General features: G+C 47.1%; 1 protein-coding gene across 2 annotated transcripts; it reads left to right on the top strand.

Moving 5' to 3' along the window:
- Positions 1–10,614: 10,614 nt before the first annotated feature.
- Positions 10,615–26,801, top strand: c8a (complement component 8, alpha polypeptide). 2 transcript variants are annotated; one of them, XM_051932717.1, is made up of 11 exons: positions 10,615–10,777; positions 17,830–17,941; positions 19,730–19,871; positions 19,969–20,122; positions 20,933–21,122; positions 21,319–21,501; positions 22,889–23,129; positions 23,212–23,337; positions 23,434–23,588; positions 25,946–26,168; positions 26,295–26,801. In XM_051932717.1, exons 1-11 carry the CDS (start codon positions 10,617–10,619, stop codon positions 26,441–26,443), a joined length of 1,836 nt encoding a protein of 611 aa, XP_051788677.1. In that variant the 5' UTR covers positions 10,615–10,616; the 3' UTR covers positions 26,444–26,801. The 2 variants fall into 2 exon arrangements, with proteins under 2 accessions (XP_051788677.1, XP_028666598.2); XM_028810765.2 differs by having other exon boundaries at positions 10,621–10,777; positions 17,821–17,941.
- The last annotated feature ends 31 nt before the right edge of the window (positions 26,802–26,832 follow it).

The following is a 26,832-nucleotide window of genomic DNA, read 5'->3' on the forward strand; positions in this document are numbered from 1 at the left end:
CTGTAGGCAGACTGCAGAAGGTCCAGGTGGTCCACCACAAGAGGACTCATACAGTCCATGACCAGCCTCTCAAAGGTCTTCACGATGTGAGCTGTCAGCGCTGCTGGTGTGTAGTCATGAGGTGAAGAGGCAGCCACCTTACACTGCAGGATGTTTTTCCACAGCAGTGGCACTTTCTGGAGCCTTGGGGACAAACTGAACAGGTGACAGAGGACACCACAAAGTATGAGGGTACACATATAAAGAGCAGACATTTCTATGGGGTCCACAGAACTGTTAAAGTTCTTTGAAACAGAGGGGTTGGAAGTCATAACAGGCCACCTCAGAACTGGACATGCTGGTGCAAGTGCAGCGTTACTTAAAATGGGCAGGTGGGCAGGTGGGGCGGGGGTGTATCAAATGGTGTGACACGTATTACTGAAACGTAAAACTTATGAAAAGGAGAGAAGGGAGACCACAAGAAAGAAACACATCACTCTGGATTAACAGGTTGGAGTTGGTCAAGGACCCTTCGAAGCACTTGAGGCTTAGAGGGTCGTATAAGGCCGTTGAATTTAGGACGGCGGGCTGGTCATTTCATTGTGGAGGTGTTGGGTTCACAATCCTGACTCCTCTTTATGCTCCAGTTTGGTAGGTGCTTGTAATGTTCCTTTACTGCCGGTGTGCCAGAAGAAGAAGATGATGATGATGATGATGATGATGAAGCTTAAGTCTGAGCCTTTCACGTGTGACGAAGTCGATGACTTTGAAAATAGTGACATCTAGTGGTAAGCAGGAATCATTGCAGCCCAAGATCTCCTCGCTCTTTTCAGTGACCATTTAACTGGTGCATTAAAGCACTAAAGGCCCAAGGGCACTCTGCGTGTTCATTCTGACCGTATGATTATCATCTGCCATTAGTCCTAAAGATGTCATTTGTCGCTCTTATGACTGTTGTTATCACCGCAGCAACGCTCACCTGCGTTCATTTAGGGAGCTCATCGCTTGCCGTACGAGTGCATTTGAGACTTGCCAAGGCTTGCCATTTGAATCAGTTACCCTGCAGCTGGCACTAAACAGCTCATTTGTAAGATGGAATGCCAGTTGATGCTGGTGGCAACTCGTGCCCAGGCGGGTGGCGCTCAGAGCTGGCGAGACGCTACCAGAGAGTAGCGCTGATTCAGAATTACGTGACACCTTTATCACGTTTCCTGTGAGACAATGTGAAAGATTAGAGGAGTAATTGGGAAGTAATTGTCCTGAGGGGCAAATAGAATCATAGCGGGGTTTAGGGAATTGTGCTTGTGGAACTGGGCGCACACAACCGAGTTTCGAGGATGAGTCTGCAGGATTAATGACACGTTAATAAGTCTCCGTACAGGAACTGCCACCGGATACCGGATAGAAGATATTGACTCCGCCCACTCTGCTCCACGTGCTTAATTTGCATATGTAATTAGCCATGTGCTGAAGCCGTCAGACCTAACGAGCGTTGAAGGAGCACAGCCGCTCCCCCCAAATCAGGAAGTAGATGACACGATGTGAAATAATAAAACCGACAGATTTATTATTTTATGAAAGGTTTATTTATTTATGGAAAGACTGGAAGTTTTTCATTATTTTTTTAATTAATCTTTTACATGTTCTCATCAGCACTGATACACCGGAAACAAACAAGCCGTGCCCGCTGTGCCAAGAGTCGGGACTTCAAACAATGGAAGGGGCGCCAGTCCCACTCCGCCGCCTCGCTATTCTGTCAGCGCGTTGACGGACATTTGATTTCCTTATTGCCAGTTTGTGGCCGTTTGTTGCATTTTGTTTGTGGTATTAGATGTGTCTTTGTCTTTGGTTGTTGGAGGCGCGGTGGCGCAGTGGTTAGCACTGTCGCCTACATATAGCTCAGATCTCATCTGTGGCCACACTAATCAGTCCAGCAAATTGGAAAAGGTTTCCACAGCACCCCCAGGACACTTACAAGACCACTGTACCATTAGAATCCTCTCAAAAGTAGACCCTCCTTCCTCATTGACTTGAATGGATTTTGTTGAGTTCGGCGAAAATCGCGAACATTTCTGGGATTTCACCGAGCTCTATTAATCTAATTAACAATTCAAATTAAAATAAAATGTTAATTTAGAATTTTTTAAGTAAATGTGGTACTGCAACATTATCACATTAGATGCAATATATTTTTATAGCCAGTGTTTTGATACGGTAATGCAAAAATTATCCATAAAACATTCTTGCACATTGAAATATTAATTCACATCGGCAGCAAAAACACTGCTTAAATATAAGTATTCATGTATCTCTTTATGAATATTTTCACTGGTAATTGTATAATTTTGCATGTGAAAAGTATCCATCCATCCATTTTCCAACCCGCTGAATCCGAACACAGGGTCACGGGGGTCTGCTGGAGCCAATCCCAGACAACACAGGGCACAAGGCAGGAACCAATACCGGGTTTTGTGCCCACCCACCGCAGGACACACACAAACACACCCACACATCAAGCACACACTAGGGCCAATTTAGAATCGCCAATCCACCTAACCTGCATGTCTTTGGACTGTGGGAGGAAACCCACGCAGACACGGGGAGAACATGCAAACTCCACGCAGGGAGGACCCGGGTCTCCTAATTGCGAGACAGCAGCGCTACCACTGCGCCACCGTGCCGCCCTGTGAAAAGTATGTTAATTAAAATTTTTAGGGAATTTTTACAGTGCACCGCTTACAACAGCCACTCCGCAGGACAACCGGTCATTAAATAAATCAATCAATAAATAATAAAGCCTGACTGCAGTGTCGTAGCTGTGCTGTTTCGCAGGTGTCAGTGAGGATTTCGTACATTTCCTCCCGTGTTAGCGTACATATTGTCGGGGTCTCACACATGTCAGAGATTTGCGGGTTTGGGTGATTAACAGCTCTAATTCGCAAACGTCAGTTCTCGTGTCATATGTTAATGGACGTGCACTGTGAAGCTCAACACGAGCGGACGCAGTTTCACAGGCATATTGTTCGTGTAGCGCGAGTCCTCTCTGAAGCAATACGAGTGTTGTCCAGCAGATGGCGCCGCAGGCCCGCCAGACGGGCCTCAGAACTGCGCTCAGGTGTCCCGTCTTCGGCTGATTTCTCTTTGTCTGCCCTCGGCATCATTACAGCCACGAGGGTCTTTAATATGAAGTGTGCTGCCCTTAGTGCGAGAGCAGGAGTTTATGTGTGGTGTGGCTGGCCGTCTGCTCGTCTCGCTAATCAATATTTTAACTTCGTTTTTATGTATTATTTATCTCAGCGGCCACTGTCCCATGATCGTGATTCTTTACTTAACATATTTTCTTGCTTGCTTTCCTCTCAATTTTCATCTCCTGATGGGATATTATGTGAACTTCCACCTTTGTTTTATTCTTCTCCTGACTTCTTCACGTTGGCGGCACGGTGGCGCAGTGGTAGACCTGCAGGTTCGCTTCCCAGGTCCTCCCTGCGTGGAGTTTGCATGTTCTCCTCGTGTCTGCGTGGGTTTCCTCCCACAGTCCAAAGACATGCAGGTGAGGTGCATTGGCGATTCTAAATTGTCCCTAATGTGTGCTTGGTGTGTGTGTGCCCTGCGGTGGGCTGGCGCCCTGCCCGGGGTTTGTTTCCTGCCTTGCACCCTGTGTTGGCTGGGATTGGCTCCAGCAGACCCCCATTACCCTGTAGTTAGGATATAGCGGGTTGGAAAATGGATGGATGGATGACTTCTTCACCTGGATGCTGGTGTTCACCTGTATCAGTGAGCTGAATGCCTCTTGGAGACGCAGACGTGGAAGATGAGCCGGTATTAAACAACGCCGACTCAAATCCCAGAGCTTGGATTCCCGATGCCTGTGAGTCGTGTAGGACCCATCTTCTCCTGCACAGGACTGCACCCCTGGTCCATGGATTGAATTTCTCCATCTCAAGGCGGCATCACTCTTCCTCGGTGTGCTCTCGGGGAGTAAACGCTGCTAATCTCCGCACACTCGCCCGTGTTCGTCCCGCAGCGAGCTCTTCTACTTCTGTCAAGGCTGCTCTCTTGAACGTGAGATGAAAACTTTTATTATCTCAAATAAACTGGATTTCTTTGTCATCACTGACTCTTTGTGTTTCACTGACTTGGTACCATCAGGTTATTCATTTTTAAACTCTCCTCGGCTGACTCGTTGGGGGGGGGGGGGGGGGGGGGGGGGGGGTTGTGCATTGCCACTGTTTTTAAAAGTACGTTCTTGTGTCGGAGCCTTACAAGGGGGTCCGTTTAGTAGCCTCGAAGTGTGCAGCTCCCCTTCTGTGTTGTGTGCTGTGGTTTATAGACCTCCTGTGATTAATGATCTCTTCATTTCTGAGTCCTCTGATCTCCTGGCTGATATCACCCTCTCCCATGACGAAGTATTTCTTGTTGGTGATTTTAACATTCATGATTGTTGTTAATGACGTTTTAGCACTATTGGACTCATTTGATTTATCCAGCATATTAATACGCCAAGTCACTCTCTCGGTCACACCCTTGATTTCGTTCTTACTCGTGATATTTCAGTTAATGATAATATTGATTTATGTGATGTTTTTTTTACTGATTATTTTTCTATAATAATGGATTTGAATATTACTGCAGGCCGGGCCTTAGGCATAGGCGAAGTAGGCGACCGCCTAGGGCCCCGGAGTCTGGGGGGCCCCGGATCGACTCCTTGGTCTAATTTTCACACATTTCACAGAGCTTCCGGGGGGGGCCCCTGGACCCCCCTTTCGCCTAGGGCCCCATAATACCTAAGACCGGGCCTAATTACTGTTGATGTTCTGACTACTAGCTGTGCTCCACGCTGCTCTCGCTTTTTAAATTCTTGTATTATATCCGATTTTAAAACCATATTCTCTAGTCTTGATGTACATGTCCAATATGATGGTATCGATGATTCTGTTTTAGAATTTAATTCTTCTTGTAAAATGGTTTTGCGACTCAATTGCTCCGCTCAAGATATGCTGTAATAAGGGAAGACCTGCTGCCTGGCTAAATGAAACTATGCGATCGCTGCACTGCGCCTGTCGAACTGCGTAATGGCGTTGGGGAAAAAAGATGGGCTGATTGTCTCTAAACAGATTTTTAGGACTTCTATTAGGCTCTATTGTAGACATGGAGCTGGACAGTTTGACATCTGTGGCAGAGCGACGGGCGCTGAGCAGACTCCTGTCAATCATGGAGAATCCACTGCACAGGATCATCTCCAGACAGAGGAGCAGCTTCAGCCACAGACTGGTGTCACCATCCTGCTCCACTGACAGACTGAGGAGATCATTCGTCCCCCACACTATGTGACTCTTCAGTTCCACCAGGGGACGTAAACGTTAACATTACACAAAGTTATTGTCTGTCTGTATACCTGAATTGTTATCACTCTTTAATTTAATATTATTTTTTGTATCAGTATGCTGCTGCTGGAGTATGGGAATTTCCCATTGGGATTAATAAAGTATCTATCTATCTATCTATCTATCTATCTATCTATCTATCTATCTATCTATCTATCTATCTATCTATCTATTAATTATATAGTGCCTTATCTATCTATCTATCTATCTATCTATCTATCTATCTATCTATCTATCTATCTATCTATCTATCTATTATTAAAAATCCACTGGAGCCACTGAACAGGATCATCTCCAGACAGAGGAGCAGCTTCAGCCACCGTCCTGCTCCACTCACAGACTGAGGAGATCGTTCCTCCACTACACTATGTGACTCTTCAATTCCACCTGGGGGCATAAACATTAACATTATACAAAGTTATTGTCTGTTATACCTGCATTGTTATCACTCTTTAATCTAATATTATTTTATATTAGTATGCTGCTGCTGCAGTATGGGAATTTCCCCTTGGGATTAATAAAGTATATCTATCTATCTAATCCTGCCAACTACGCTATCTATCAATCTATTGTGCCTTTCATATCTATCTATCTATCTCACTTACTTAAGTTAAGAAAGCTAAACAGGATTTCTTTGCTGATTTAGTATCCCATCATTCTAAGAATCCTTGGGTCTTATTTAATTCGATTAATGTGGCCATTCACCCTCATTCTGTGACTGGATTAAACAGCACAGTTCATTCATGTGAGCCGTTTCTTTCATTCTTTGTCAGTAAATTGATTCAATCCGCGGTGGTGTTGTTCAAACTGACTATGAACTTCCTACTGTTAATCATGGCATTGTCTTGGAATCTTTTGATCTTCTCTCACTTTCACAGCTAAAAAGTCCTATTGAGACCCTTAAACCAGCTCTCTGTCCCCTTGATTTTGTACCCCCATGTCTTTGATGTTTTGGGCCCACCTTTACTCACCATTATCAATAGTTTTATTAGTGAGGGGTTTGTGCCCTCATTTTTTAAACATGCTGTGGTGCGTCCCTGTCTAAAAAAGGCTGAATTATTTCCTGGAGTTTTAGCCAATTTCCACCCGATTTCCCAATTTCCATTTCTGGCTAAAATATTAGAATTAATTATTTCTAATCAATTGGTTGATCACCTTAACTCCAATCATTTATTTGAGATCTACCAGTCTGGCATTATCATGGTGTTGTATTCAATGACATCTCTGTTATCACTGACTCGGGTGGCACTGCTGTCCTTGTCCTCCTCGACTTGTCTGCTGCCTTTGACCCCATTGACCAGGAGACATTGCTGTTGGGCTTAAAGGGGCCGCTCTTAACTGGTTCAGGTCATTTCTAACTGGTAGACACTTTTCAGTGACTTTAAATTCCTCTTCTTCATCTACTGCTCCTCTTAAATATGGTGTTCCTCAGGGATCCATTTTGGGTCCTATTTTATTCTCCATATACCTTCACCCTATTGGAGCGATTTTTAGGAAATGTAACATTTCTTTTCACTGCTATGCTGATGATACTCAGGTTTATATTCCTGTCTGCAACTCTATACACAAATCAACTCCACAACTGTCTGTCTGAATTAAGATCCTGGGTGTCTAATAATTTTCTTGATCTGAATCAAAATAAAACGGAGGTGCTTATAGTGGGTCCATCAGCTAAAGCCCAAATTGGTCTTGGTCTTCTCGGCTCTTTCTCTGTCTTTTCCAAACCTCAAGTCCACAATTTTGGTGTTACCTTTGACAGTAACCTCTCTTTTGAGAAACAAGTAAATTCTGTAGTCAAGAGTTGCTTTTTCCAACTTCGTCTATTAGGTAAGATCAAGCCTTTTTTATCTTCTAGAGATCTTGAGATAGCTACTCATGCGTTTATTGTTTCTCACCTCGATTACTGCAACTCGCTGTATTCTGGGATCAGCAATTCTCTGATACACTGGTTACAGTTGGTCCAGAATGATGCCGCTCGCTTTTCAGAAAGTCTGACTCTGTCTCTCCTACATTAGCTTCTCTACACGGGCTGCCTGTCAGTTTTTGAATTGATTTTCAAATCTTGCTGCTAGTTTTTAAATCTTTACACGGGCTTTGCTCCTGCCTGTTTATCTGAATTGTGTGCTTTACATCAGCCATCTTGAGTGCTTCAATCTTCTGGTCAGCTGTCTCTTGTTGTCCCTCATACCAAGTGGGGTACTAAGGGGGACAGCTGTGGCACCTCATCTGTGGAACTCGTTACCTCGTCACATAACGGAGTCGTCGACAATTCAAAACGACATTAAAGACTCATTTCGATTCACTTGCTTTCTGTGACCTTCAGTGGTGATTATCTAAACTTACTTCTGTTTTTGCTCAAGCTGCTGCCCCTGCAACCCCATCTCAGATAAGCAGAAGAGGATGAATGGATTGACAGACTTCTATTTATTATTTATTTTATTTATGTTCATTTATTTTATTTCTATTTATGTTAATTGTATGTTTTTTCTTCTTTTATTGTAAAGCACTTTGGCCACAGCATTCCAATGTTGTCTTAAATGGGTGATATAAATAAACTGACATGATAGACGCCATCAGGGACAGGTTTTCTAAACACACCAACGTAGATTTAGTGATAGATACTTTAGTAATAATCAAGGAGTAAAAGTGAGCGGCCCATTAGGATCAGGCGTCTTTGAGTAAAGTGCTAAAGTGCATACCCTGAGACTAAAACAGGTGGCTTTAATTTTAGTAAAGCGCATTTAGAGCAGATGTGGCAAAGCTGCAGTCAGATAAATTGGCATCATTTTGGAGGCAGCCGAGGAGATGCTGTGCCACCAACTTTAAAAAGCGTATTTGCATATAAAGTTCATCCCAAAATTTAGAAGCAGAAATAAATTAAAGAAAACTCTAAGGTTGGTACACCAGGGTCTAAAAAATAACTTGCAAAGAATTAATTAGATGTACAAAAACTTAACTCTCCAGTGCTAACCATAGAAAGCATGAGAGCAATGGTGGAAAAGGACACGAGGAAGGCAGCTGGAGAGAAACATTACACAAAAGGCAAAGGGTGAGCCAGAGAGATCACTTCAATATCCACCTTAATAAATGTGTGTGTCCGTCAAGTTTTAATGTCTCTGTCATTCCAACAGATGGCGCATCCAAAACATTAACAGTACTTTTATGAATCTCATACCAAAAGGCATATAACAGATTGATATAAAAGTCAAAGTGCTATATAATAGACTGATAGATAAATAGGAAAGGTGCTATCTAATAAATAGATAGATGGCTATAAAAGGCACTATATAACAGATATATAGATAGATGGCTATAAAAGGCACTATATAACAGATATATAGCACCTTTCCTATTTATCTATCAATCTATTTATTAGATAGCACCTTTCCTATTTATCTATCAATCTATCTAATAAATAGATGGATAGATGGCTATAAAAGGCACTATATAATAGATAGATAGCACCTTTCCTATTTATCTATCAATCTATCTAATAAATAGATTGATAGATGGCTATAAAAGGCACTATATAATAGATATATAGCACCGTTCCTATTTATCTATCTATCATATAGTGCCTTTTATAGCCATCTATCAATCTATTTATTAGATAGATTGATAGATAAATAGGAAAGGTGCTATATAGTGGATAAGCATTTTTTACTTTCATAGGCTGGCATCTTGTAGTCCTTTTTTCTTTTTTTGTCGTGTGTTACCCCCTGGACAAGTCTACATCTCACAGGTAGACCTAGGTGTGACCATTTTATTTATGAAGTTATTGTCCTGTAGGTCTTTCCTGAGGTGACCGGAGTTTCCATAGTGCTGCTAAGTGTCCAAAAATGAAATGACAATCCACTTGGGAAAATAGAGCCACATAGACCTTTGTCTCTGCAGGGTGTCTTGCAGAAGAGAATCATTTTCAAGGTCTAGTTATGGTGGGGCTTGTTGAGTACGCCTGCTGTTTTCCCTGAAGACACTGGGGGGCAGGCAGTGCGAGTCCCAAGACCAGTGTAAAGCTCCCACTTTAGAGAGGCCATAAAATGAACTGGCAGCCAGGAAGTGTTCACCATTTCGTGCTCAGGCGTGCAGTTCTGCAATACGCCACTAGATGTCACTGTAACTCAGCACATAAGGACTTCACTAAAATCATTACAGTAGACCTTTTTTCAGGCCCCGCCCTTTGCCCCTCCTTTTATGTACTCCTTGCCATTGACACTCCCATCATGCTCTATTGGTAAGCAACAACAACTTTGCAGAAGTCATGTGACAGGGTGTGCCCCCTTGTGTGAAGCCCACCTTTGTGCTGTTGATCTTCATTTCTTAATTCTTGTTTTTCTGCTCTGGCAGCCATTAACTCATTGTGGACAGCACTTGAACCAGGGCTGTGTGTCCCCGGGCGGTGGCCTCAGCTCCCAGTACTGTCCCCTTGAGTGAGTCTGAGCGAGCGGCCGAGTCGTTGAACCTTCTGCCACTCCTGCAACATCAGCCTGCATTTGTAACGAAGTTCTCTTTATCAGCAATAATAAAACCAGTAAAGCAAGGCGCTATATGAATTGACAATTGTTCACTGATAACTTCTGCCACTTAATGGGACAGAAAAGTGGCGCAGTGGTAGTGCTGCTGCTTTGCAGAAAGGAGATTGTGGGTTCGATTCCTGGGTCCTCCCTGTGTGGAGAGAGCTTTGAGTAGTGAGAAAAGCGCGATGTAAAGAATTATTATTATTAAAATGAGCAGTGAGACACAACTGTGACTGTGACCCAGCGTGGCACTGAAAGGTCATCAGAGTGGGTGGGCTTAGAGATGAGCAAAGGTCCACCAGCAGGAGGCGCAGAGCCGGCTCTTTGTCTCAGAGCTCCAGTGGTGACGTCCTGAACAGGAAAGCCAGGGTGTCACCTTGGTCACTGTGTGTGCTCCCTTAGCTCATCCCAGGGTGACACCCTGTTGTTGGTTATGTTTAGAGACTCCAGGGGGCGCTGTCCTGTGTGACACCTTAAGCCTTTGGTGTGTGAGGCAGGGCTTACAGGAAAGGCGCTATATAACTGAAATGTCTTGTGAGAGCCCCTCAGTCCGTGTGTGTGTGTGTGTGTGTGTGTGTGTGTGTGTGTGTGTGTGTGTGTGCTCACTTTTCTCTTCCCCCTTATCCTGTGTGTCTTTTTGTTTGCACACACCACTGCCAGTAAACGCTGCTGCTGTCCAAGCGGTGGGCTATCTGGTCAGTCGGCGGTCTCCATCTGCGTGTTTACCTTCTTGTCAATGATTGACTCTCCGCTCAAGTGGCCATGTCAGTTGGGGGGCACAGCACTTTGTCAGCGTCTTGCAGCCATGGTGAGGCCACCGCTCTCGGCTCTCCTGTCTCTGGGACTTGTGCTTTTGTGCCAGGCGCCTGCCAGCGTGACGTGCCACACCAGAGGAAGGTAAGGGGGCCGAAGAGGTCGACTGTCGCCACTGCGTATACGGGGTGTGCTTAGAATTGGGGGCTTCTGTGCCAGTGTTCCTCTTCAAATGCTCAGAAAGTAACACCATGGCAGAGCCAGCATGCTGGGTCCAAATCCCAGGCCCAGTGACTGAGTGTCCGGCTCTCCCGGAGCCCATGCGGGTTTTCCTCCCATGTCTGATGCGTCTCGTGTCGATGGTTGATTCTAAACTGGCCCCAGTTGGGGTTAAGGGTGGGCATCCCCTCCAGGGCAGCTTCTTGATGGTGTGGAGGTGAGTGCTGGCCCCCCTGGATTTGGATTTACTGAATGAAATGAGTGCAGGAGTTGATGGATCTATCAGTTAGGAACACCACAGTCCAGTGCAGATGCCCCAAAGCAGGCGCCCACACTGGATGGCACGCCAGTCCACCACCGAGTTCACCCACCGACCCACACTGTGCCAGCTCACATCACAGACAACATTATCGGCCGCAGCAGGATTTTCAGAAGTTGATATCTTTATCAGATTATCTGTGCCAAAGTGAAACAGAATCCAGTGTGTTAACAACATTGAAAAGTAGTCCGTGTGCCAGGGGGACGTTTCATTCTGGTGCCATGGTGAAAAACATGCCAACCAGACGAGCAATCACGTCTCACTACGGCCCGCCATGTTCGTGTTTAAAATGCGACACAAAAGCGCATCACCTTTGCAATTCTCGGCCCCTCGAGATTTCATGTCGTAAATAAACAGAAAGCGGGCATATTGCGTTGGGCTCGGCGGCCCCTCGTGTGGATGGCATTTCAAGTTGAGAGTCTCCATCAATCAGGCCGGAACTGAATGGAGTCGAATGGCCAATCAGCGGCAAGGGGTGGGGCGAGTGAACAATTAGGGTAAGAGGCGTTCCCATCATGAGTGTGGGGGGGAGTGAATGGGCAGGGGGTCCGCCGTCTCATTGAATGGGCAGAAGCTAAGAAGCTAAGTGTCAAAGAGGAGGGAAAATAAATCAATAAATAAATAAATATGTGGATATCAGCGAGGGAACAAAGAAAAGCTGCCAGGAAGTCAAGCCTGGTGATGCTAGCAAATGTTTTAGATAAACTGCTAAACGTCCAACGTGCGTAAAAAGAGAGCAACTTTAGACGACTTAACACAGGGGTCGACGTTTTCAGCGAATCTTAAAACGGAATTTTCGGCGCTCACTCCGCAGACCGAATTGACTAAAGTTGTGTTCCGAGTGAAGTGGGAAGTTGGAATTCCTGAGTTCCCAGCTGGGATTTCCTCTTTAAGTCGGATCTCCGGCTCAGAAGCTCAGGACTGGCCTGTGCTGTTAGGCCACAGTGCCCTCTAGTGGACAGTCGCAGGACTGCACTCCTGACTACTGGACTGTTTTTCTGTGTGCAATTTGAAATGGGAAGCTGGAAGTTCCTAGTCGGAATTTTCAACTGAGACCCCCCCACACAAACTCTTAAGTTTCATTTCCAGCTCATAAACTCAAGGCTGGTCTGTCCAGTCCGAGTTTGTCCGACTTTGGGTCATGACATCAATCCAAAATGGTGACATACACCGCAGACACTTCTCCTGTTTATTAGCCTTTCTGTCCATTTGTGTCCCACACACAGTACTGTCCAGTGTCCATCTCTGTGTTTGGATATTTACAGTAATGTACTGTGTAGTGCGTGGTTATCGACTGCCAATAGATCAACCACAACAAAAGTATTTCTGGATGTGCCCACATTGCACATTGTGCCTCCTGCACTTCAGAAGAGGTGTCACCTGCCTGACGCTCAGCATGTTCAGTCCCAGCCAGCACTTGGATGAGAGACCATCTAGAAAAAAAGTTTGGTCTGTGTGTGGATCCCAATGAGCCCCCCCATCCCAGTGCAGTGACGGGGACACTGTGCTGTCAAAATGGTGCCACCCTTCAGATGAGACGTACAATGGAGGTCCTGACTCTCAGTGGTCATTAAAGATCCCTGGGCGTCCTTCATGAAGAGTAGGAGTTACCTGATGTCCTGGCTAAGTTGCCCACCACGGCCTGGTCGTTCTGGCCCCCTAATCATCCCCTGTCCCTGATTGGCTGTCTCTCTCACCACTTCACCACCTAACAGCTCATGTGTGGTGAGGGCACTGGCACAAAATGGCTGCTGTCGCATCACCCAGGTGGTGTTCTGTACATTAGTGGAGGTTAAAATGGCTCCTCACTCTCTGTGTAAAGCTCTGAGTTGTGAGGAAAGCGCTATAGAAATGTATTTAATTAATAATAATATTATTATTATCATGAATATTATGAGATGGGTCCCGCTGCAGACCTCCGCAGCCCCGTGATTCAGTAGCTCCGCTGGACAGCCAATTGGATTGCAGGATTCTGTCAGCGAGTCAGGTGACGCTCCCGTAACTGTGATGTCAGCAGACGTCATCACAAACTGTAAAGCGACGGCCTCCTCAATGCTGTGGAGCTCTGGTGGTCCGCAGCTCGAGTTCTTTTACCGGGTGTGACGTCATCCCCAGACTCCGACCTCCAACGGCTGCACGGCTGCTCTACTTGTGGTCGCCACCGCCATGCAGACACGTTGGCCCAAGTGCTGACGCCCCTTGGCCCGCCTTGGGATGCCGATTGGTCGTTTGATTCCCTTTAGCTCTGACGCGAGTCAAGCGCCGTCTCCAACCGAAATGCAATCCCGTGGAGCTGCCGCTGTGCCAAGCGCAATACGTCTGCTTTGTTTTCAGTTGCGGTGAGCGATGTGTAGACTTGAACTGAAATGCACTGAGCTGTTCTACTGCGTTTTAAACTGATGTGAGAATCAGTCAGTCGCTTGGCTGATGTGTCTTAATGGTGAGACGATGAGCCCCCCAGCTGAAATGTCCCCCTCGCCTACGTATTGCATTTCAAGGTGGCAAACGGTTTGGATTGTATTTAATTTTGGCACAAACAAACTTCGATATTCAACCCTCTAGAAATAAACACAACCCCATCGACCCCCCTCGGCCCCCCGGACATCTCCAGACCTGAAGCTCAGACTCCCTTCACATGTCATCAACTGTCACCGACTGACCTGTGGGTGACGCCCTGCCACTGCAGTCACGTCATTTCTAACGTCTCACACTCTCCTGATAGCACCGCTGTTTTCTTATTTCAGTGCATATTTTATGCCATGAATGTCACCGGTGCTCGAGCTCATTTGAATGACATTTGTCACCTCAGATGACTGAAGACACTTTGTGAAGTGTCACAAAGAGTCCCAAAGTCCTCCTACCATACGGCACACTGGCAGGAGGCATCACCCCCTGGTTTGGCAAAAGACCATCAACTGCTGCAGAGAGTTGCTATCATGGGGGTATCACTAACACCCCTACAGGACCACCTGAATAGAAAAAGGGGCATGAAGGTCACCTCTCATCCTTTGGACAGCCAGTTTGAATGGCTCGGAGGTGACGAGCGCCTGCAGTGACTCAAATCAAAAAGAGAAAGATGGAGAGAGAGAAGGAGAAGGAGAAGATGATGAAAAAGAAGATGAAGAAGATGGAAAAGGAAGAGAAGGAGAAGAAGAATAAGGAGAAGCAGAAGAAGGAAAAAAGGAGAATGAAAAGGAGAAGAAAGAAGGAGAGGAAGAAAAAGAAGGAGATGAAGAAGAAGAAAATGAAGGTGAAGAAGAAAAAAGAGAAGAAGAGAATGAGAAGATGAAGAAGAAGGAGAAGAGAAGGAAAAGGAGGAGGAAAAGAAAATGATGAAGAAGAAGAAAAAGGAGAAGGAGAAGAAAGAGAAGAAGAAGGAGATGAAAGGGAGAAGAAGAAGAAGAAGGAGAGGAAGGAGTGGATGAAGAAGAAGAAGATGAAGTAAAAAAGAAGAGAGAAAGAAAGAAATGAAGATGAAGATGATGAAGAAAATAATGAAGAAGAAGAAAAAGAAGGAGAAGAAAGAGAAGAAGAAGGAAAAGGAGGAGAAAAGGGTATGAAGAAGAAGAAAAAGGAGAAGAAACAAAAAGAAGGAAAAAGAGAAGAAGAAAAAGAAGAAGATGAAGAAGTAAAAGGAGATGATGAAAAAGAAGAAGGAGAAGAAGGTGATGAAGAAGAAGAAAATAGAGAGGAAGAAGAATGAGAGAATTAAGAAAAAGTAGAAGAAGAAGAAGAAGAGAGAGATGAAGGAAAATGAGAAGAAGGGAAAGGAGAAGAAGAAAGAGAAGGAGAAGAAAAAGAAGAAGATGAAGATGACAAAGAAGAAGGACAAGAAGGAGAAGGAGCTTCATTTACAAAGGCGATAAAAATAACAGTCGGCGCTCTTTTCAGCCGTGTGTCACTCCATTGTGTTGATTTCACTCTTTTTCTTTCTTTCTTTCTTTCTTTCTTTCTTTCTTTCTTTCTTTCTTAACAGTTCTTTGACCTCCAGTGTGCTCTGCGTGTGTTTTCACAGTTCCGGTTACTGACATATTTTTAAGCTGCGCCTTTTCATTTGTAATTTTATCGCACAGTACAGGCTGCCCACTGAGCTCTGTACCCCCCTGTGTGTGACAAATAAAATCTAAATCTCGTGTCCAAGTGACCGCTGGCTCAAACCTCAGAGGGAGACCCCCGGCTCGTGTTATTTTTCTAGGTGGTGCTCATAAGGTGTAAATATATGCCTGTGACACCCTGGTACCCGTGGGGGTCTTCATCTGCTAATTGTGTACCTCATCTTCTCAATTCTGAGACGTGGCACTCATTGTGTGCCCAGCTGCTTCTCATAACTGAATAAATCCAACAGTCGCCAAAGCATAGAAAAGCCCCAATCTACGGGGGGGTGGGGGTGGGTGGGGGGGGGGGTGGGGGGAGGAGATTCATTAAAGGATGTCTCACTGCAGTGCAAATTTCATAGGAGTGCAGGCGCTATATAATATATAATGTGGGAGATGTCAGGTCAGATCAGGACAATCCATTGGGCGCTGGGGGAAAGCAGACGTCATAATATGATGATAATAAGTGGGCACCGTTAATGACAGAAAACCAGAGGGGGACCCCTGATTGTTGAACTGTGATTAAACATGAGAAGAGAGTTAAACGCATGACATCAAGGACAAGAATGGCATGAATGACATTGGAATAAGAAGATTATGAGAATTAGAACTTCAGAAGAATCGAGGCAGAGAAGGGGCCATTCGGCCCACCAAAGCTCATCAGTCCTGTCCACTTCATTCTTCTAAAGTAACATCAAGTTGAGTCTTGAGGGTCCCTCAACTCCTCCTGTCTACCACACTACTTAGTCACTTTTTCTAAGTTTCTGTGGTTCTCTGTGTGAAGAAAAACTTCCAAATGTTTGTCCGAAATTTCTCCTTCACAAGTGTCCAGCTGTGTCCTCATGTTCTTGATGACCTCATTTTAAAGTCACCGTCTCGATCCACTGCACTAATTCCCTTCCTAATTCTAAACACGTCAGTCATGTCACCTCTTAATCTTTTTTTGCTTTATCTGTAAAGACTCAGCTCCTCTAATTTTTCCTCATCACTCATCTCCTGTAGCCCCCCGTAATCAGCCTAGTCGCCCTTCTCTGGACCTTCTCTTGTGCTGTTATGTCCTTTTCATTGCGTGGAGACCCAAACTGCACCCAGGACTCCAGATGAGGCCTCACCAGTGTGTCATAAAGCTTGAGCAGAACCTCCAGATGACACTGAGGGGCACTGTTTTTCAGTGATGGTAGTAAAAGTGCGCACCCCCTGTACACCAAGGAGCACCACTGATGTTTCTGAAGGGTTGTGTGCCTCAGGGGACCTACAGGTCATTCAAGTCTACCAATGCTGACCACCCACTGTGGACAATGAGGTGATGATGTATGTCAGCCTGGCCTAGGACTCCAAATGGGCTTTGACTGTCACAAAATTTAGAGGAGGCCTGCAAGGACATCTCCATGACACTCTGCGTGACTGCAGCATGAAGGACCCTGGCAGCATCTCTTAATGACTGGTGGCTGGGTGATCTGTAAGGTGGGATGCCAACTCGGAGTCTTCTCATTAAAGATCCATCCGTCCATCCATTATCCAACCTGCTATATCCTAAGTACAGGGTCACGGGGGTCTGCTGGAGCCAATCCCAGCCAACACAGGGCGCAAGGCAAGAAACAAATCCCAGGCAGGGCGCCAGCCCATCGCAGGTCACACACACACACACACCCACACACCAAGCACACACGAGGGACAATTTAGGATCGCCAATGCACCTTACCTGCATGTCTTTGGACTGTGGGAGGAAACCCACGCAGACACCCGGGTCTCCTAGCAGCGCTGAACCGTGAGCCCAAACCCACCCCCCCCATTAAGTTCTTTGCATCTGTGGATTTTAAAGTGCCTAAGGCTTTGGACTTCAAACCCTGAGGGTGTGGATTTGAATCCCACTACTGACACCATTATAGGACCACAAGCAAGTTGCTTCAACTGGAGAAAAGAACAAAAGAACAAAAAGAGTTGCTTTTGTTTTGCTGAGCAGTAAATTGCGTTTGATTTGTGTCCGTGTGTGTGTGTGTGTGTGTGTGTGTGTGTGTGTGTGTGTGTGCGTGGGGACACCAGAGCAAGGTGACATTCTGACCCCACAGGTCCCTAGGTGACTTGACCCCCCATTTAACACCCACACGTTTAGTGCAGTGCAGTGTGACTTGCTGTTGATTTCATCACAAGGCCACAGGGGGGCTCCCTTGGTCATTTCCCCTTGTGGATATTTGATTGGTTCATGGAGTGAGGGCGTGGTCATCCTTGATCTTTATGACTCATTGATATTCAATTGATTCATTGAGGGAGTGAGGCTTTCCATCATGGACATTTCTACCTGCAGATGTTTGATTATTTCATTGAGTAAGGAGGGGGTCCCCAGTGGTTATTTTGACTCCTGGATATTCAAGGGGGTGCCCCCGTGGTCATTTCTTTGAGCTTGGCTTGTATTGGTTTTAAAGGCACCCAGAGCTTCACTTTTGTGCGAGAGATTCTGATACCCAGGGGTACTGGAGACACTTAATCCAGCCCTGTCTGGGGGGCTTTTTTATCAAATTTCTATTCTCTTTCCTTTTCTTTATTTCTTTTCTCAGGGACAGCAGCAGCAGCAGCAGGCTGAGGACACATCGAAGTGTCCATTCACCGGACCCCATCAACTGCGTCTTGGGACCCTGGTCTGCATGGACCCCATGTCCCCCATGTGAAAGCGAGCAGGTGACGTATCCTTTCAGACAGTCGGGTGGCGCCGGTGCTTTCATTCCAACTGATGGCTTTGTGTGTGTGTGTGTGGGGGGGGGGGGGCATCCTTTCATTTCTCAGCTCATTGGGCCTGTGTTGTCACCTCAGTCACTTGTTAAATTGTCACCTTTAATAGGCTGAACGTGCCTATTAAATGTACCTATGGAGCCCTGGCCCTCAGCTCCTTCGCCACACATCCAGAAGTGCTGGGGGAAGAAGACCAGGGATACTCGGAGTGCTTCCGGGTGCACAGCCGGTACTTCAGCCAGGGCTCCATAGGCATTGGGTCGCCCCCTGGCGCTGACCACGGGCCCCTATAGGGTTGAGCTTTTAAGCTCTGTTCCCATGGTCCCCAAAGCCACCAGAGTGGTCACCCCCACATGGTCTGGGGGAGGTGTAAGCCCTCCTCCAGTCATCCTGGGCATTCCGGCTGGGTACCACCTCCAGCCTCCTGTGACACTATGTAACAGAAAGTCAGTGCACAGCAGCTGATATTACGTGGTAGGAACACAGTGCTGAGGCGCCACCATCTTGAGCAACCACCACCGTCAAGGATGGTGAAACAAATCGGGACCCTGGTCACACCTGGTACTTTTTTCCAGCTCCTACTCCCGGGTTCATAATTTTCGTTCCACCTCAACCAGGACCTATCATGGGTGGAGCTCAGGGAATGACTTGTGCTGACAGGTTGACCACAAGCACTGGTGCCATCTTACAAACCTGTTAGTAGTTTGGCGAGTTTCTGGTGAAGATGGAGCTTCACACCACTTCACATTGCGACACTCCCCCCTGCTGTGCCATGCCATGTTCCGCATCGAAGCAAATGTGAAGTCACAATGTCTTGGTGGGCCGTCCCTCAAGAGCTCCAGAATGCATCTCATCCACCATGATTTGCATAGAGTTTACAGCGCCTGTTGTGCGGTGGGGACACAACACCCAAAAGTGGCCAGGGACCACAAGTGACACAGGGCTGACATCATGCAGGAGCTCCTTGCCTGTTGTTGCACTTGAACTCAGTTGACAGTTTGACTTGTTGACCTCCTCGCCCCATGAAGTTTGGAGAAGCTGAATATGAAGACCCTAAAACGTCAGAGCATGTGGGCCCCCACTCCTCGGTGGGTTCGTTTTCGATTAAAAGTGCATGGACTGCATTGAAGCCACACATGGGAGGTCACCTGTGAACTCACTTCTCACCTCATCGCTACTCCTATGCACGTCTCATATTTTCCATAACGTTTACGACACTCAAAAGGTGGCCTGGGACCACAAGTGACGCAGGACCCCCAAGGTAGAGGAGCTCATTGGCTCCTGAAAAAAAAACTTCCTGTGGACAGAAAATGTCTGCGTGACTCCGCCCCCACCAAGGCCTGCTTGTCACATAAGTCTTATTTTAACCTGGTCAGTCATAAATGTCCCCAAACGAGGACCGAGGTGTCCAGCTTCAACAATGACCCTGCCAGGTTAAACATATTAAAATGACATATTGGCAGACGGTAATAGGAACCATAATCGACCTGAATGCTGGATATCACGGCACACGACTCCTCTGGACAGACGTTAAGGGCTAACATTTTTGGTGGGCCACCCTGGGCAACCACAAAGGGCACAACGCTGATCTTTACACATAATGACGTCACATGTCACCAACTCCCTATGTAGAAATTGCGCTGATCCTGTCAAACAGCCACAAACCAGGGTAGCCCTTCAGCTCGCTGGCATTCATGTGCCCAGCCTACTGAGACTCGACTCCTTTTGTCTCCGCAGCACCGGCACCGCCGCCTGCAACAGCCCGCCAAGTATAAAGGGCAGTCCTGCATGGGTACCAGGTGGGACACAGCTGCCTGTCCGGGACTCCCCTGCAATCCTGTCAATCTCTGTGGGGAGAAGTTCATGTGTGAGGAGTCGGGTGAGTCAGATAGCAATTTCAGGGTGGGCCCGAGAGGGAGGGGACCCTCCAGACAGGCCTTCACCAGAAGACCTCTCTCTCTGTCTCGTTCCTCAAGGTCGCTGTATTGACCGCCAGATGGTGTGCAACAGGGAGGAAGACTGCCAGGATGGCTCTGATGAGAGAGATTGTCTCTACGAAGAGGAAGAGGAGGATGACAGCTTCTGTCAAAGTCTCTTTCCCATCCCTGGTGTGGAACAGTTGGTCCTGGGGTAAGGCTCGAAAAATCCAGAATTCTGCAGACATCAACCTAGTGAATGTCTAGGCCAATGCTGGGTGGCGCTGTGGGGCAGAGCTGTCAGAAAATCGACTGTCCTGAATATTAACCATCAGTGCAATGGTGTGGGCACTTTCTGATTTTAGATCTGGCAGTGCCACCCATGAGACCCTTATTCAGCTGATGCAGACATGTCATTGACAAGAAAGATGGCACGTGTCCTCATTCCGGGGGTAAACAATCAAATAATGAGTCAGGGTGCCACTCAGTCCAGCAATTAATCAGTCAGTGAGGTAAGACAACGAGACATCAAGCAAGCAGGCAATACATCTGCTGAGCGGTTAGCAATTAGCAATCATAAGAGTCGATCATCTGCTGCTCCACCAGCCCATCTGGCTTTGCTCAGACATTTCTTCACATAACAGAGGGGGGCATCCGTAGGAAAAGTGGACATGGACACTGGGGGGCGGGGGGGGAGTATGCTGAACCACCAAATGAATCCAAGAAAAACTGGGGACCCCTTGAGAGGGGAGTGTAAGACCAGGACCCCCAAGCAGTGGCTGAAAAAGCAGCACTATAAGTTTCATTGCTTGGTTCGATGAGCACTTGAGGGATGTCACCTCGAGATGGTTTTGGTCAAGGGAGTTGGAGAAGGCCGAGTTGGGGGTCTTTAGATGGGCACTATTCACGGTCAGCTGATTGCGTTTGGGTTCCTGGCGCAGCCTCTCTCCTCCATTCATTCATTCCCAGGTCCTGCCCCAGCTGCTCTTCAGCTCACTTTTCTTTCCACCTTCTCTTTCTTTAGATACAACGCCCTCACCCAGGAGTTTCAGTTCGGTGTCCTCGACCCCAAATACTCGGGTGGCCTATGTGAGTACGTCTACAACGGGGACTGGCGCCAGCTGAGCTACGAGCCGTTCTGTGAGCGCATGTACTACAGTGACGACGAGAAGTACTTCAGGAAGCCCCACAACCTCCACTCTTACAGCTTCCAGGTAGCCCCCCCTACCCACCCTGACTTTGACAAGGCCGGGTCACGTGGGACTGTCATGTGACCCCGAGACTTCTGCTGGAGAGCTCTGACCTCTGTGCTCCTGCTCCAGGATAGCCGCCGGGTGGACTGGGGGGGCCGCGCAGGGCTGGTGCTGTTGGTCCCCCTCTCCCCCATTCTGACTGGTCTTCTTTCCGCAGGCGCAGGCCAGCAATGGGATGTCCACTGAGTATTACGACAACGTAAACGAGTTGTTGAGGGCTCTCGGAAACGAAAACTCAAACCAGTTTGGATTCTCCTTTGGCATCGCCAACGTCGAACTGGGGTTTTCATTCCAGAATAGCGAGAAGACACTGAAGAACGTCACGGACTACCTGGAGCAGGTCAGTTTCAGCGTGTGGGGTGGTAGGTAAAAACTCCAAGGAATTATGGGAAGAAGGGGCTCTGGCGATAGACCTTAGAATGAGGGTGTAGGATGACACCAAGGCATTATGGGAAAGTGGCTTAGGATGCCCAGTTTGGAAGACGTCAGAAGGAACGAGGTGCTGATTTCAAGAAGTCCGGCCACCTCATTGTCTGCAGCAGTGTGCCAGGTCTGGGGGGCACGGCCACATGATGGACTCTAGAAAAGTCTAGAAGGCCTGTAAACCACAAAACAGCCTCTGAAAAGTCAACAGAGGCCTTCACATGGGAGAGGTGAGCAGTAAACCCCTGGCTCAAGAAAAACAAAGCAGCCATCTTTAGTTCAAGTTCAGGTTCCACTTCCATCCCATGTTGCCACCTAAGAGGAAGTTCAGAAACCAAATCAACGATAAAAAACGCGAGCAGAGCATCCAAAAAGTAAACAATCAGAGCCGGGGACTTGCAGATGTTTTCAAGAAAGAACCCAAGATGGCCGAGCTAAACAAGACAAGCAGAAACGAACGACTCGGGGCAGGCTGGGGACATCGCGGGCCTTTAAATAGGGCAGGGCCCCGCCCCCTTTGGCACAAAATGCAAAGAACAAGAAAGACAACCAATGGAATGAAACCAAATAAATAAATTATAATGACATTATAATGTGAAAATAACAAATATCTGACTTAACCAAAACATAAAGAAATAGAAAAACTTAACGAAAGAAAGACTCCTTAGATTTCAGGGGGACCCCAGATTCTAAGTTGGTCCCAAATGGCAGAAAACCAAAGACTCTAAGGTGACCCCAAATTACAGGGGTCCCCAAGACTTGAAAGTGGCCCCAGACTAGAGGGGTCCCCAAGCCACAAGAGGCCCTGATTACAGGGGTCCCCAAGATTTTAAAGTGGCCCCAGACTACAGGGGTCCCCAAGCCACAAGAGGCCCCAGATTACAAGAGACCCCAGATTAAAAAGTGTCTCTAGATTATTACAGGGGACCCCAGACTATATGGGGACCCATGATTGAAGTAAACCCCAGATTACAGTGGACCCCCACACTCTCTATGTGGGGGGCCCAGAAGTTTTCAGAGCTGTTCATGTCCAGTAGTTCACTCTAGCTGTCCCCAGACGTCACCTCTGCTGCCACACCAAAGTGACAGTGGGGACGTCAACTGTGAGCTTCTCTCAGCCATGGAGTGTTTGTTTGCAGTAAACACAAATCATTTAACACTTTCATCGATTGATTGAATTGCTTGGCAGGGTCCTCGAGCTAAATGGGCACATGAGAGTGGCGAGACCTGGCTGTGCTGACCAGGCTGGCATTGTCATTCTCCCTGAGATGCCCACTAAGCCCAGATGTCTCTTTGTCCCACAGAACGTGGGCTTCATTCGCATGCAGACCAGGGTGGAGACGGCCCAGTTCACCATGCGGAGCCAAGACCTGGTCCTGGACGAGACGATGCTACAGTCGCTGCACAGGCTACCCGAGGACTACGACCCTGGCCAGTACCTGCACTTCATCAATACCTACGGCACCCACTATGTGACGGCGGGTACCCTGGGAGGCGTCTATGAACACATCGTTGTGGTGGACGCTGAGGCAATGAAGCACGAGGGTGAGCAGCTCCTCCTGGGAGGACCAGGCAGTCCAAGAAATGTGCCACTAACCCTTTGTCTGTGCTTTCTTCTGACTGGCAGAGGTGGACTTTAAAGAGGTGGGCTTCTGCTTTGGTGTGAAGTTGCAGGTGCCACTGGAAAAGAGCGGGAAAGTAAATATAGGTGTGGGGACCAACATCTGTGATACTCAAAGTGGAAGCTTGACAGGTATGGGAGTCACAGCTGTGGTCATCACCATGACCACCCAGAATGCCCCACCCAATCAGCAGGTGGGCTTCATGTCACCTAATTCTGTCATTACAGAGAAAGGAAAGAAGTCCAAGGCCATTAAAGACATCCTCAATCGGGTCCGTGGTGGCAACCTTGCCCAGAGCAGCTCCGTCACCGCCAGAAGTGCAGAGGCCTTCAGGGAGTGGGGGCACAGCCTGGCATACAGCCCAGCGCTCATTGAGTTTCAGGTGCGTCTTCAGCAGCCGGTGCCACACCACCCTTTGTGAAGATTGTGCCATTGGAATGAATGACAACACATTGGCATCTCCCAATATCTGTGCAGGTGGCGCGGTGGGTAGCGCTGCTGTCTCACAGTAAGAAGGTCATGGGTTCATAGCTGGGGTTCTTCCAGCATAGAGAGTGCACTATGTGAAGAATCATTATTACAACACATCCCAAGATAGACGTTGGACAGCGGTGTGTGTGTGTGTGTGTGTGTGTGTGCGACTACTTCAATGAGACCCAAATAGACAGAAGTGCCAATAAAGAGCAGAGCAGTACAACTGTCTCCAAAGCTCGAGGTCTTCATGACCATTATGGACTGATGTCATGATCTGAAGTCGGTCAAACTCAGACTTCACAGACCAGCCTCAAGTTGGGAATCCAACCTAAGAGGGGGTGGGGGGCATTCCAGTTGAAAAGTCCGACTAGGAACTCAGAAATTCCAGCTTCCCATTTCAAATAGAACACAGCAAAAGATTCCACTTTCAGGCTGGTCCTGAAAATCACTGGCAGCTTGAAAGTGTCGTTGAAATGCTCACCTCTGCCAGGGCCAAATACTAGTAGGCAGGAGTGCAGTCCTGCAAGTGTCCACTAGAAGGCACTGTGACCCAACAGCACAGGAGTTCAATAAAGCGACGCTGAGTCAGAGTCTCAAAGTACTGGCAATGCACCAGCTGTGTGTGCCACGTGCCCTCCGCCTGCCCATCCTCAGCGGTGAGCCCAGCAATAGCACGTGACGGTGTGATCCCCCTGCTCTGAGCCCACCTCGATGCTGTTGATCTCATTCTTTAGATTTTATTATCTATCTATCTATCTATCTATCTATCTATCTATCTATCTATCTATCTATCTATCTATCTATCTATCTATCTATCTATCATATAGTGCCTTTCTATCTATCTATCATATTGTGCCTTTCATTCTATCTATCTATCTATCATATAGCGCCTTTCATTCTATCTATCTATCTATCTATCTATCTATCTATCTATCTATCTATCTATCTATCTATCTATCTATCTGCCCCCTGCTCTGAGCCCACCTCGATGCTGTTGATCTCATTCTTTAGATTTTATTATCTATCTATCTATCTATCTATCTATCTATCTATCTATCTATCTATCTATCTATCTATCTATCTATCTATCTATCTATCTATCATATAGCACCTTTCATTCTATCTATCTATCTATCTATCTATCTATCTATCTATCTATCTATCTATCTATCTATCTATCTATCATATTGTGCCTTTCATTCTATCAATCTATCGCGCCTTTCATTCTATCTATCTATCTATCTATCTATCTATCTATCTATCTATCTATCTATCTATCTATCATATAGCACCTTTCATTCTATCTATCTTTCTATCTATCTATCTATTATCTATCTATCTATCTATCTATCTATCTATCTATCTATCTATCATATAGCACCTTTCATTCTATCTATCTATCTATCTATCTATCTATCTATCTATCTATCTATCTATCTATCTATCATATAGCACCTTTCACTCTGTCTATCTATCAAAGGTGACAGGCCTGTCACCCAACACATTTCAGTGTCCCCGAGTACTCCTTTCATGTCACACACCTGTAAGGTGCTCTGCCTACATGACAGTCCTATGGCTGCTGCCACTACTACTGTGAAGACCACCAAATCGTTTCATTCCTGGGTTCATCCTTTGATTCCAATGCCCCCCATATCTCCGATGTCTTCCACACTTGGTGGAGGTCCCTTGGCAGCACGCGGCCCAGATGGGTCAGGGGGTTTCATCTTGGATTCCAGTTCTTGTTATTCTTTAATTTTTTATTCAAATGACCAGCACACAGGGGTGCAATTGGCACAGCCAGTCAGCAGCTTCACTCAGGTTGTGGTGGGCTCTCGTCATGAGACTCCTGCCTGGGATCGAGGGGGCATCTCTTCACTTAGCAGGCAGGTGAGTCCAGAGGTTGGGCCCCCCCGGTTTAATTTTCTTAATCTTTGGTGTCTTTCATTTCTGAGTCTGTGCCATTATTTTACACTCTGACGGGTGACGGGGGTCTCAGGTAGGCTTATGGTTTTTCACGTGAGGCGTATTTTACGAGTCGTCATAATCCCCCCGGGTGATGACGATGGCCGAGTTCTTTCTGTAGTCCTCATTAGTCACCTGTTCACAGTGGCCTTCATGCAGATGTTCTGGACACTGTCACCCACTCCCAGTCTGGACGGCCACTGTCACATGGGCTGACCCTTCCAGATCGTCACTCTAGAACGTACCTTCTACACCACCACCTGCTCTTCCCTTGACTGGCCCACCCTGCCATCTTGATTGCAGATCCTGCCAATCTATGAGTTGCTTCGATTCACCAATGTAAACTCCATTGAGAAGAAGACTACCAACCTGCGGCAGGCGTGGGACGAGTACCTGGCGGAGAACAACCCGTGCCGCTGCGGCCCCTGCCAGAACAATGGAGAGCCCCTCCTTCAAGGGACCACTTGCAAGTGTGTGTGTCCGTCCGGCTCCAGTGGGGAGGCATGTGAGGAGACGGACAGGAAAGGTAAGTCCCTGTGCAATGAGCCAGCTGGCAGCGGGCACTGATGTACTGAGCCTCTCAAGTGGGCAGCACTATGGCAACGGTGCCAGCGATGTCTTCTCTCACATCCCTTCTTCTGTCCCCCTGCAGGGCCGACTCATGGAGCCTGGAGCTGTTGGTCTCAGTGGTCCGGCTGTCTGTCTGGAATGAGGACTCGAAGTCGGCAGTGCAACAACCCGGCGCCCAGCAATGGAGGGCAAAACTGTGTGGGGCGGAACGGGCAGATGAGGTCCTGCTAGCAGCAGGCTGTCACTGAATGAGCAGAGGAGCTCGTTGGGGTTGAGATTCTCACTTCACGCGCATCTGCTTCACTCTTAATGTCTATATAGCGCCTTTTCTGTTGGGCATCAAGGCAGCCTAAATAAACAGACTTGTATGCCAACCTCCTGTTTGCCATCCTGCATGTCAATCATCCATGTCCTTGTGTTTGCCACACATTGGGAGTCTGCTTAGGTGCCTGCGCCTCCCTGATGCCAGCCTTACCCATAGAAGAAGAGAGAAAAGCATGGCAGTGACCTCTGCCTTGGGCACATAAATGAAGCTTTTTCTTTTCTTTGTTTCTGATTTATTTTTCATTAAATTTCTTCCAATTCCCCAGTTGCCAGCGTCTCATTCCCCACACCAGCCT

This window comes from Erpetoichthys calabaricus, chromosome 10 (genome assembly GCF_900747795.2).
Source record: "Erpetoichthys calabaricus chromosome 10, fErpCal1.3, whole genome shotgun sequence".
Taxonomy (NCBI): domain Eukaryota; kingdom Metazoa; phylum Chordata; class Cladistia; order Polypteriformes; family Polypteridae; genus Erpetoichthys; species Erpetoichthys calabaricus.

Bases quoted from the DNA above. Each gene is read 5' to 3' on its own strand.
- c8a (XM_051932717.1), top strand. From the start codon at position 10,617: ATGATTGACTCTCCGCTCAAGTGGCCATGTCAGTTGGGGGGCACAGCA. The intron at 10,778-17,829 runs GTAAGGGGGCCG...CAGGGACAGCAG, and splicing joins ACGTGCCACACCAGAGGAAG to CAGCAGCAGCAGGCTGAGGA. The intron at 19,872-19,968 runs GTGAGTCAGATA...TCGTTCCTCAAG, and splicing joins GTTCATGTGTGAGGAGTCGG to GTCGCTGTATTGACCGCCAG.